The sequence below is a fragment of the Panthera onca genome, chromosome F2, assembly GCF_046562875.1.
Source record: "Panthera onca isolate mPanOnc1 chromosome F2, mPanOnc1 haplotype 2, whole genome shotgun sequence".
NCBI classification, from domain to species: domain Eukaryota; kingdom Metazoa; phylum Chordata; class Mammalia; order Carnivora; family Felidae; genus Panthera; species Panthera onca.
The window spans coordinates 33500846-33513944 of NC_138356.1; the positions used below are offsets into that span (position 1 = coordinate 33500846).

The following is a 13099-nucleotide window of genomic DNA, read 5'->3' on the forward strand; positions in this document are numbered from 1 at the left end:
TGTGCCACTTCTTCCCATTATTTTTAAATCTTTGAGGTGGAGAGGCTTCCTGATTGGCAGATACTTTCTTCTGAACAGTAGTGTAAACAACATTGGTGTCCACTTTTACAGTCCTGGGATGCCCTTTCTGCTCCCAGTGTTTACAATGCTGACATGCATCACCTACTATTTTGTAAATACTATTGAGCTTATGAAACCTTGCTCTGTGTTCTTGCTCTGTTTACTAATATAACCCACATAAATATTCTGAACTTTTAGAGCAAATTCTCCTTGATGCACAACTGGCTGAAGACTAGAAGGATACCCAGGGTGCAATGGCTGCAAATAGTACCTCTTTGGTAGTGTATGCAGCCTGTTGATTGTATGGGTTCCCCAAGGGACCTTGGAGACAGGCCTTTCCAGTGGACATTGATGTCTGACTTCATGCTATCTAGGCTCCAGACAGGTATGCGGGATATTTTGCAAAGCTCTAGGGCGGTGGCCAGGGTCCACATCGACCAAGTCATCATGTCCATCCATACTAACCTGCAGAACAAGGCACATGTGACTGAGACCCTGTGCAAGGCCAACTTCAAGTTCCCTAGCCACCAGAAGATGCACATTTCTAAGGAGTGAAGCTTTATTAAGTTTAATGTGGAAGAATTTGAAGGTATGGTGCTGAAAAGTGGCTCATCCCAGATGGGTGGGGGTCAAATACATCCCTAATCGTGGCCCCTTGGGACAAATGTTGGACTCTGCACTCATGAGAACTCAGCAGTGCCCCCTCCTTATTCATGTCCACCAATAAATTCTACTTCCTGTCAAAAAGAAAAAGAAAAAAAGACTAGAAGAGCAAAATGGTTTTCTTCCTGTCAACTAAAAGATAAATGTTTACTGGGGTGCCTGGTTGGTTCAGTTGGTTGGGCGGCTGACTTCAGCTCAGGTCATGATCTCGCAGTCTGTAGGTTTGAGCCCTGCATCAGGCTCTGTGCTGGCAGCTCAGAGCCTGGAGCCTGCTTCCAATTCTGTGTCTCCCTCTCTCTCTACCCTCCCCTGCTCACTCGCTCTCTCTCTCTCTCTCTCTCTCTCTCTCAAATAATAAACATTAAAGAATTTTTTTAAAAAAGATAAATGTTTACCAAACTATAAGTGATTATGGTCACTAAATAAACTAATACACTTAAAAACCGGTATCACATAAGTTTTATCATCATGATTTTCATCACATTTTCACACCACACAAATTGTTAGTTTCTTGTTAGTTTTTTATTTACTTTTAAAACTAACTTACTTTTAAAAATTACATCCCTTTATCAGCCACAATTTAAATAACATAAGTCACTAGTTTGATGTTCTGGTTATGTTTATCTAAAATTTTTCCTAATCCGTATTAGTCATGCAAGTATTATAATGAAGAAGTTCTTGACCATGTATCAGCTACAATCATTCTGTGTGATACCAGTAGTATGTGCACACGTTGAAAAAGATAAGTTATTGGATGGTCCACTGACTGATGAAAGATTCCCAAAAGTATTATTTTGACTTTTCCATTTTTTTCCATTTCACAAAGCATTTTTTTCTCAGAGATTCTAAAAGAACATATTATTTGATTTGGTAGTGTTCATGGCTAACATGACTTAGCTGGAAAATATTTGCTGATGAGTCTGAATTTCATTTTTGCTGAATAAATTATTTTTGTTAAAAATGGCATACATATAATTATGTAAGTGTGTATTTTTATAAATAAAACAGTTTGCAGTAGACGAAGATAGTATGCTGCATATTTTAAGGTTAGATAATTTTTGGGTACCTCTTGTCATATTGAAGGATTTGCTTATTTGTTTGTTTATTTAGAGTACTTTTATTTTTCATTCTAGGGAATAGGTGTCCTGGCATTGCACAAGGAATTGAATGACGTGGGGATCATTAGTGGTGAGAAATTATCTTTCGACAGCAACACTTTTGACTTGGAAAAGTCCCTCTTGGTGATAAATCCAAAAATTTTCAACACTCTTTCGACATGAGGTTTTAGTTGCTGAAGGGTCTGTATCTGAGGGTAAGATGTATAAGTTTTTGTCTTAATTGGGGCAACGTATTATAATCAAGAAGCCTTTATGTGATGGCTCGTTATTTGGACAAGCTGTCTTCTTAAGCTTTGGTAGTTTGGTGATAAGCATTTTTATCTTACTAAAACTTCAAAGAAATGGTATTATCAACCATGTTTCCAAGGAAGAGGGTTGCTAAGCAACTTGATTTTTCAGGAAGGTATAAATGACATTCAGTTTCAGTAAATGTTTGACCCTATTTGCCTTCCCTTTTTATCTACAAGAGCAGTTAGAGGACTGTTAATGTATAATAGAAGTTTGCAGTGTATACTAGTTGAATTATACTTTGTTATAACAAACTTGGATCTCTTATTCTTATATTTGAACATGTATGGTTGAAATTCAGACCCCACATATCAGATCATAAGCATTAACTTTTTTAGAATTCTTTATTTTTTAAATTTTTTTTCTTAAAAAATTTTTTTAATGTTTATTTTTGAGAGAGAGTGAGAGACAGAGTGTGAGCAGAGGAGGGGGAGAGAGAGAGGGAGACACAGAATCTGAAGCAGGCTCCAGGCTCTGAGCAGCCAGCATAGAGCTCACGTGGGGCTCAAACCCACAGACTGATCTGAGCTGAAGTCGACGCTTAACCAACTGAACCACCCAGGCACCCTGAGAATTAGAATTCTTAATACCACTCTTCAAGGAGCTTTGGAGGCAATTCTTTTTGTTTCTTTTAATGTCATCCCATATTTTTGATACATGTGCTCTTTCTGTAAACTGCCTTGATAGGGCAGTATGGTAGAATACAAGTCACCATATAAAATTTAAATTCTCTCAAATCTGTGTGAATTCTATTTCTATATATGTTTAAATGTACTTGGCATTTCTTGTTTCTACTTATAGGGCACAAGCTTGTGAAGACAAGGTCTTTACATTACTTATCCTATTTTGTAACATGTAGGTTTTAGATGGACAAAGAATATGTTTATCATAATGAGGGGATTAATAATCCTTGAAACATATTTTTTAACTAAGTTTGTTGTTTTTTGGTAGTATTGTTTTGTTTGTTTGCTTATTTTACCTAGAAAATACAGAAGATAGATGTTTGTGTGTTGCAAAGTTTGGGAAGGAAAAATAAGAAGCCAAATTTTATTCTTACTAATTCAGAACAGATTAAGTAAGGGAGAAATAAAGCTGATGAAGGCAGCCTTTCAATGGAAGTTTGTTACTTTCCAGGAGACCTGAGAGTTGGAAGTTATAACCAATCATGACCACTAAATAGGCTCATGCATTTAAAAATCAGTATGCCATCACCAGTGACCAGAATAAAATTTGGTTGAGGGATGGGACTCCTGGTCTTGAGGTTACGTGTTTGACCCCACACTGGGTGTAGAGATTACTTAAAAATAAAAAATATTTGGGGCGCCTGGATGGCTCAGTCAGTTAAGCCTCTGACTTGGACTCAGGTCATAATCTCATAGTTAGTGAGTTCGAGCCCCATGATGGGCTCTGTGCTGACAGCTCAGAGCCTGGAGCCTGCTTTGGATTCTGTGTCCCTGTCTTTCTCTGCCTTTTCCCAGCTCGTGTTCTGTCTCTCTCTCAATAATAAATAAACATTAAATTAAAAAAAAAATTTTTTTAATAAAAAAAATCTTTAAAAAATTTAAAACTTGGTTTGATTTTCTTAAATATTTAACTACCATATTATGACACAATTCTGCACATTTGGGGTTTTTTTTTTCCTTTTTTTTTTTTTAAAGATTTTATTTTTTAGGTAATCTCTATACCCAACAGGGGGCTCAAACTCATAACCCTGAGATCAAGAGTTGTATGTTCTATCCACTGAGCCAACCAGGCACCCCTCTTAATGATTATTTGTATTTTGATTTTTTAACTTCATGTTTCTTAAAGTTTCATTAGCAGAAATTTCAAAAAAATAAGAAGACTTTTGTATTATCAGCCTTTGATTTTTAGCTGTTTTTAGGGAAAAGGATAATTTCATTATTTTTTATGGTGTTATTCATTTTTTCACAAAGTGTATTTCACCAGGTGTGTGAGAATTACCTGAAACCAAAACCTGCAGATCTCCAAGTCAAATTCTCATATCATACTGATTTCATCTCTGAGGTTTGGATCCAACAGTCTGCATTTTTAACAAATACCATAGATGATTTTTCTCAGTAAAGTTTGGGAACAAGTGGTATAAGTGAATTTTAGCTTCTCTAACAGACATACCATTTTGAAGACTAACTGAAATGGCTAATTTGTGAATATTTTCTAGTTGAACCCCAGCTAATTTAAACAAAGGAAAAATTTACTATGAAAAATACAAAAGCACTGCAAAATAAATTTCAAGTTGTTGCAGGATTTTCTTTTTCACCTCAATACCCGGGGTTCGTTGTCTCTCCTCTTTGAAGAATGAAGAGGTGGACACAAAATAAGCAACAGGCAAAAGTTTATTAGAGTATAAGATCAGAAAGTAAGAGTAGTAGGAAGTCTCTTTTTACAGAGAGGGGACATTCAAAGTGAATGACCAAAGACTATAGGCAAGGGTCCTTGTTTTATAAGGTTCTGGTCAACCTCCTTCCCTTCCCACTTGTTCCTTCTCAGGTTTCTTCTCCCTTATTGGCTGGACAATTCTAGGTGCTGGGTTGTCCATTACTAATTGACTTGTTTCCATTCTATGAGGGGTGGTCTATGGCCATATCATTCCTTGTGGGTCATATGTTTCATGGTCTACTACTTCTTTTCAGTTAGGTCTTTTGTCAAATTCCTGAGGGAAGCCTGAAGGGGAGTAAGTGTGGTCTGTTACTTTCTTAAGAGGAACCTTAAGCGTGAGGGGGTTTGCTGTGGTCTGACACTCCCAGCATTGTTCCAAAATATGTGTTTTTCCCCACCCAGGGACCTCAGGTCCTAATTATTTCCCTCTCTGCCTGTTTTATCCTATTTTTTCCTATCATAAAGTGACTTATTAGCATCATTAACAGTATAATAATTGCTTTTTAAAAAAACCTTTAAAAACTGAAATAAAAAACACACAATTTTCAAAATTTCCAAAATAGCTTTTATGAAGCGATACTCCATGCTATGGAATGAATTGTGTCTTCCCCAAATTCATATGTTAAAGCCTGAATCCCCAGTATGATGGTATTTCAGGAGGGAGACTTTGGAAGGTATTAGGTTTAGATGAGGTCATGATAGTAGGGCCCTCAGGATGGAATTAGGGTTCTTGTAAGAGACATTAGAGATCTTTCTAGCTCTTTCTGTCTCTGCCTTGTGAGGACATGGAGAGAAAGTCTGTAAGCCAGTAAGAGAGCTCTCACTAGAACCTGACCATGTTGTCACCTTGATCTTGAACTTCCCAGGCTTCAGAACTGTGAGAATTACTACACTATTTTTGTTATGGCACCCTTAGCTGACTAAAGCACAACATAAATGTAAGGGTTTTTTTTTATTACAATAATTTTGTTTTTTATCAATTCCCATCCCAGCATCTATGGCAGAATGTTCCCTCTTCAAATTAAAAGTAAAACCTTCTTAGTAAGCACTATAGTGTTTAATTCTATTAATGAAATCAATTTGCAAAATGTGTCTTTGATTTTGCTAATGCCAAATCCACAGGAAAAGCTATTTTCAGATAAATTGTTCAACTTTTTTCAGTTGCAGTTTTCATGTTTTACTTCAGATTTTTAATTTCACATTTTGCTTATAGATTTCTTGGATTTTTGGCTTAAAATGAAGACTATCTCGTTATTTATAAAGCTCTGTACCTATGGGGGTGCCTGGGTGGCTCAGTCGGTTAAGCGTCAGACTTCAGCTCAGGTCATGATCTCGAAGTCTGTGAGTTTGAGCCCCGAGTTGGGCCCTGTGCTGACAGCTCAGAGCCTGGAGCCTGCTTCTGATTCTGTGTCTCCCTCTCTCTCTGCCCCTCCCCCGCTCATGCTCTGTCTCTCTCCCTCTCAAAAATGAATAAATGTTAAAAAAATAAAGCTCTGTACCTATGAAAAGGAAACAAATTTTTTATTATAAATGGTCTGTATAGTTTTACTTGTTAATGATGCTGTCTGAATATTTCACTTCATTTTTGGTCTGTATAGTTTTACTTGTTAATGTTGCTGTCTGAATATTTCACTTCATTTTAGTGAGCCGCTTTTGCTAGCTTATTGTTATTTTAAATTAAGTAAAATCTTGCATGAAGCTTTCTTAATTATTGTCATATAGAATTTCCATTCACCTAGTATATATTGAGCATTTATTCCAAGTGTGAAAAAAAAAACTCATTTAAAATTTAGACCTGATTCTCAAAAATGTGTAATCGAATGACAATTTTTTTTTTTTTTTTTTTTTTTTTTTTTTTACTCAGAACTGTGTGCCATCTCATTTACCATAAATGGTTTGGGCTATCACCGTAGCACACAAACTTATGAGCGCCAAGTAGTCTAAGTAACACAGTATATGATTCCGATAAGGCATTAAGAACACTTCTAAATGCAGGAGATCTGGGGTCTAGTTTTGAGTCTGGCAATTCACTGCCTCCCTGACTACACTTCAGTTTCTCTGTTTACAAAGTTGATTGCTGATTGTGGGACCCAAGGAATTTAACAAAAATCCCCTACCCCTGGACAAGCAGAGCAAGACTAACTCAATTTTGTGCTATACCCACCATCTCATGTATAACCCCCATATGACCTACTTATTGCTTAAGACACTCCCCCACCCTAGTCAAGCCACTGAGCACACCCTTACTGGAAACCGGCTCATATAGGAAGGCAGAACCCCTAACCGCCAAAGAATGTAAACCCCGCCTTTTGCCCGCCAATTCTGACCAGAGTGATAGGCTAGTTCAAATGGTTACTATAGGGTAAGTTGTAATTCAATTGGCCACCTGCATGTGGACTGACATGACTATGCAACTTTCTGTGTGTGTTACAATCTCATTGGCCACCGGCCCCTATAAAACTGCTACACCTCTTAACCTAGGGGTCCAAGTCCCTGCTCTGCTGTGTCGGGTATACTTGGGCCCAAGCTCGAGCTTGCAAATAAACCCTCGTGCGTTTGCATGGGTATCGGCACCTTGGTCGTCTGTTGGATTGGAAATCGGGGGCATTACACTGATGAGGACAAAACCCTAACTCCAGGATTTTGCTTTTCCTGCGTTACAAATCTAAAAGGACGATCTACTGAATAAAACCCAGCACTTGGTCCGAGTCACTGAAATGTTTGCAACTACTTTAAAGCTCGGCAAACGCGCTCAGCAGATAATACCCAAAGACCATAAGGGACCCGAAGCTGATCTCCCGCGGCTCTACAAATGGAGAAACCAACCACCTTCACAGCTCAGAAGCTAATGGCCACTGGCCATAGTGATTTTCTGCCGCAGAGAAGTCCTTGCTTTCTCCTGAGGTGGCTGCGGGAAGTCGTCCTTCCTCGAGGCAGCTCACCAACTGTAGGGAGGCGAGTGTGAAACACAGTAGCTACGCTCCCCCTCCTCCCGGCGCGCTCCTCCTTCCCACAGAAAAATGCGTTTCCAGGCAACCGCGGGCCACGACGTCACTTCCTGCCATTTAAACTCGGGTCCCCACCCCTCGCTGCCCCTTCTCTGCGCTTCCACTCCCCCTCCCCTCGGTCGTGGGCTCCATTCACGCTTCCAGGGGCTTGGGGAGGGGGCGGAGGCCCGGCGCGCCAGCCGCCCCGAGTCCGGTGGGCGCCGCGCGCGCACCTGTTGTTTGCAGGCGCCCGCGCCCCTCCGCCCTGCTCTCGGCCGGCGGCGGCTGGAGCGGCCGCTGCACAGCGGGCCCGGCAGGTGGCCGCGGGCGGGGACGGACGAGCGGCCGCACCGCCGCGGCGTGGGGACGCGATGGCGGCGGCGGAGCCGGCGAGCTCGGGCCAGCAGGCGCCGCAGGGGCAGGGCCAGGGCCAGCGGCCGCAGCCACAGCCTTCCCAGGCGCAGCCTCCGCAGCAGCCGCCGCCGCCGCAGCTCGGGGGCGGCGGGGGCGGCAGCAGCAGGCACGAGAAGAGCCTGGGGCTGCTCACCACCAAGTTCGTGTCGCTGCTGCAGGAGGCCAAGGACGGCGTCCTGGATCTCAAAGCGGTGAGCGCGGGAGGCGGGGATGGGGGCGGACTAAGCTGCCCGCGGCCCCCGGAGAAGCCCACCCCCTTGAAGCGCGGGGTCGGGCGGCGCGGTGTGGGCGCGCCCCGCGGGGACCGGGCGACCCCCCCAGAGCCAGGGCCATGTGGCCGGTGCCCAGGCCCACGACTCCAGGATGGGGGAGGGACGAGGGACCGGGTGGCCCCGACCGGCCGCACGACCAATGGGGCCCGGCGCAGCGCCGGGCTCTCGACAAAGAGCCCAGTACCTGGAGCGCGCCCGCGTGGCTTCTGCTGGCGCAGGAACCCGAGGGCGCCGGAGTGTCCTAGCTGCTCCGCGTCCACCTGTGGCAGAGGCGCAGGGGGGACCCTGGCACTCTGCCTGGAAACACCTGGGAATTGATTTTGCTGTTGGGAATTGGTGATTTTCATAGGCTATTCTACTTGAGACGGTGTTCCCGTTGTTCAAAACAAAACAACCCGATTTTGCGGATGAAAGGAAAAAAAAGAACTTTCCACACTCATTCCGCGTTGAAAATAATAGTAATAAAGAAAAAAACCCTCTTCCTTGTACACTTCTTTTCATCATCCTGATGGGAGGGGGTATTTGATTTTAACTTAATTTGATATATGGTACAGACTTCTAAAAGTGAGATATGCCATCACACAAAAAGGGGACGTTTTATAGCTTTCCCTCAAAGAGGGGGAAGCGCTCAGTAAGCTCCCCTGTTTCTTGAGAATGTGTGCTTCCGTCGTGGACTACAGTTCACATTTTTCAAACAACAACATGCATCGAAAGCTGTTGGGTTAAACAAAATGACTTAACCGTTCCAAGCAGGATTTGGAAGGATTCCACAACGCTGAGGAGCAGGAGACTGTGATTACTTGAATTAAAATTCAACCAGTGCCCCAAGTTTAAGTAAGAACCAAAGCTTTGAAAGCAGAAATTACTAATGAGTCGTTAATCACTGCAGACATCTCCTAGCCATGTCCCCGATATCTGAAATCCGATTTTACCCTGATGATTGGTCCCAACAGCCAGAGGAGTGCAGGAGGGACCGCCTCACCTGGCTTGAAAGAGTGACAGAGACCATCAAGGCTGTGCCTAGAGCAAGAGAAGGGGCATCTGAGAGCATTTTATAGTACTTCCTGAAGGTAGAGAGGAAGGAAGACTCAAGGGCCTTCCCGACTGTAGCCCAGAGGGTGCTGTTTTGTCTGAGAATGCCCATTTCTTTCCCTGAGCACAGTAGGTGTTCCTTAAGTGATTGGGGAATTGAATTATTCGGATTCCAATGAGGCATGGTAGGTGCGTTTTGCATTTGGGGAAGTAGTTTCTACTATCTTCTTTTTTGAAGTGTTATTGCTGGAATTTCCCAACTCTGGAAATTCCTTGTTTTTTCTACAGCCTCTTCCTCCCTTGCTTCCTCCCTGAAAGTACTTTATGGCATATATAGTATTTAGATTGTCAAGAACTAAAATGGATTTGGTTTAAAGGATTTCAAAGGAAGCCATGAGGTTATCAGAGTGCCAGACATGCTACAAAACACGGCTTGTAAACTATCGTTCAAAATCTAGACATTCAGTTGTATCATGAATTTACTGTGTAAATGGACTGTGCTTTCAGTAGAGGGAATCAGGGAACTTTGGGGTTTTCCAGATACAGCTGCACTCTGAGGGTTTAACTTTGAGGACTTTCTTTCTTTCTTTCTTTCTTTTTATTTTATTTTTTTTTAACATTTATTATTGAGAGACAGAGAGACACAGATGGTGAGCAGGGGATGGGCAGAAAGAGGGGGAGACACAGAATCTGAGTTAGGCTTCAGGCTCTGAGCTGTCACCACAGAGCCCCACACGGGGCTCGACCCGGGGCTCGACCCGGGGCTCGACACGGGGCTCGACATGGGGCTCGACATGGGGCTTGACATGGGGCTTGAACTCACAGACTGCAAGATCATGACCTGAGCCGAAGTCAATCGCTCAACCAACTTAGCCACCCAGGCGCCCCAAACTTTGAGGGCTTCTTTCTCAACTCACCTGGCAAAATGATGGAACTTTGCATTTCTTGCTTTTAAATTCTTAAGACTTCCTCCTGTTTCATCTATGGCCATTGCATTGTTCTCCAGAAGTCACAGGAACAGTGAGTAGAGAGAGTGGAGTTTACATAACAACATTGTTCCATTCATCCTGGAACTTTCCTTAAAAGTTTCAAAAGTTTTTGCAGTTACGTTTTGTCTCTTTATATCAGTGATTTTTTTTTTTTTTTCACTCCTAAGGTACACTTTGAGTATCATTCTTTTTCACATATACATGAAAAATATACATACTTCATTTATTTACATATATTTTTTTCAATTATTTTCATATATGTGTAAAATCTTACTCATGTAAAAATCTTGCAGTGAAATCTTTCCAGTGATGCTTCTTACTGTGAACCATGACATACATTATTGAAAAATAACATAATGCTCCATCTTGGTGATGCATTTCTTCTTCATAATATAACTGAGAACGTAGACCAATAAAGCAAATAAATTCTAATAAAGCTGTTCAAGTATAAGTTAACAATTAGAAGGGATTAGAAACACCTCGAAAGTGTTTTGAGAAATTTAATCATATCTCCTTCCCACACCACATAGTCTCGTTTATAAAAGTGGGTACAGTAGTCACATCTCTTTATTCCAGTGAGATGACACATTACCTCATGCTCCTCAAGCTTTATCTGGTTTGCCAGTTTATGCTGTTAATAGCTACCCTTTATTGAGAGTTTGTTCCAGGCTTTTTACAGATCTTAACTAATTTTATCATCTTAACAACTTGGAAACTTGAGCCTAACTAACGCCCCCATTTCACAGGTGAGAAAACTGACATGTTAAGTAGCTTGCCCAATATGAAGCAGAAAGTGACAGAGCTGAGATTTGAATGTAGACCATTTTTCTTACTATGCTATAATTCCTTTTAGTATTCCTTAAAACAAAACAAAAAACTTCTCATTTAAGTTTTTCATCTGTGTAAGAACATGGAATGTTTCTTGTAACAAAACATGAGTTTTTGCATGATTATTTTTATCCCTTTACCCATGACGGAAGAGAGAGGTATTGAGCTATCACTTGAAAAATGAGGGTATTGATGGCGAATTCCATGTTATTTTACAAATTAAACTAGGGTTCTACTTTTCCAGAAGTAAGGATTTAAAGAACTGTTAAGATAGTCAGAACTGTCTATCTATTGTTTTGGAAACTCCTATTAAATATAATTTCTAACTGAGTTTCTTTACTTGCCATTTTGGTACCGTCTTGAACTTTTTAAAGCATGATTAAGATGGCTTATCTCTTATAATTATGTTACAAATTGACTGCATGGTACCTAGGTTAAAATGATAAAGTATTTATGATGTTTCTTATCTCACAGGTCCCTGACTCATACCCATTTATGATTAGCTAATTAATATATGCCCTGGATGAAATAAATAATTTAACATAACATCTTACTTTGTGGCATAAAGCAAAGATTTGGTGTCACAGAATAAAGACAGAATTAGCCTGAGGAAAGATATATTAGTAGTACAGCCAGAACTTTAGTGCATGCTTAAAAATTCTCAGGACAGGTTCACTTCTAAGTGTATAGCCCAAAGATTTGGAAAGCAGGTCTTAAACAGATACTTCTATACCCCGTGTTCATAGCAGCATTATTCATAATAGCCGAAAGACAGAAGCAATGCAAATGTCTATCAACAGATGAATAAACAAACAAAATGTGATATGTACACACAATGGAAGATTATTCAGCCTTCAAAAGGAAGGAAATTCCCAAACATGCTACAACATAGATGAACCTTGAAGACATGCCAGTTACAAAAAGGTAAATACTGTGTAATTCCTCTTATATGAAGTAACTAGAGTGGTCAAGTTCATAGAGACAGAAAATAAAAGATTGCCAGGAGCTAGGAGGAAGGGGAGAGAGGGACGTTTCATGGGTCAACACATTATGGGCTGAACTATGTTCTCAAAATCCATATGGTGAAGCCCTAATTCTCGTACCTCAGAATGTGACTGTATTTGGAGATAGGGCCTTTAAAGAGATGATGAAGTTAAAATGAAGTCTTTGGGATGGGGACTAATCCGATCAGAATGGTGTTCTTAGAAGAAAGGAAATTTGGACACACAGATGCCAGGATGCATGTCCACAGAGGGAAGCCTGTGAGAGGACACGATGAGAGGGTGACCATCTGCCAAGAAGAGAGGCTGCATGAGAAACCAAACTTGCCAACAGCTTGATCCTGCACTTCTAGCCTCCAAAAGTGTCAGAAAATAAATTTCTGTTGTTTAAGCCACCCGGTCTGCAGTCCTTTGTTACGGCAGCCCCAGCAAACTAATGCTATGGATTTGGAGTTTGTCAGATGAGAAGAGTAGTGGGGTCTGGTTGCACATCAGTGTGAATATACTTAAAACTACTGAACTGCACACTTAAAAATGGTTAAGGTGATAAATTTTATACGACGTGTATTTTACCAGAATTAAAAAAACATATAAAACAACAGCGATACTACGACATCCCTACTAGAATGGCAAAATAACACAAAACACTGAATACTGGTGTGAATGTGGGACAACAGGAACTCTCATTACTGGTGGGAATGTAAATGGTACAGACCCCTTGGAAGACCATTTGGAAGTTTTTAGGAAACTGAACATATTCCCATGCGATTCAGTAATCACACTACTTGGCATTTACCCAAATGAGTCGGAAACGTGGGTCTGCCTGCATATGGATGTAGATACCAGGTTTCTTTATAATTGCCCAAACTTGGAAGTAACCAAGATGTTCTTTGGTAGGTGAATGGATAAATAAACTGGCATGTTCCGACAAAGAAATACTATTCAGTGTTTTTTTTGTTTGTTTGTTTTGTTTTTTTAAAAAAAAGCTATCAAGCCATGAAAAGACATGGGAGAACTTTAAATGTATATTACTTAGTGAGAGAAGCTGAT

The 13099-nt window shown here is 41.0% G+C and overlaps 1 protein-coding gene, 1 long non-coding RNA gene and 1 pseudogene across 3 annotated transcripts in view; all 3 read left to right on the forward strand.

The window, feature by feature from the left end:
• Window positions 1–273: 273 nt before the first annotated feature.
• On the forward strand, window positions 274–394 carry LOC132664883 (small nucleolar RNA SNORA70; annotated as a pseudogene).
• A 7202-nt stretch (window positions 395–7596) lies between these two features.
• Window positions 7597–13099, forward strand: part of E2F5 (E2F transcription factor 5) — a 28958-nt gene continuing 23455 nt past the window's right edge. The window contains exon 1 of one of the 2 annotated variants that reach the window (XM_060610821.2): window positions 7597–8118. In XM_060610821.2, the coding sequence (XP_060466804.1) occupies window positions 7885–8118 (234 nt within the window). In that variant the 5' untranslated portion in view covers window positions 7597–7884. The remainder of the gene's footprint in view (window positions 8119–13099) is intronic. The other variant, XM_060610820.2, reaches the window with a different exon arrangement.
• LOC132664249 (uncharacterized) lies at window positions 10458–13018 on the forward strand. The gene is made up of 2 exons (XR_009603542.3): window positions 10458–11972; window positions 12279–13018. It is a non-coding gene; the product is annotated as an uncharacterized LOC132664249 (long non-coding RNA).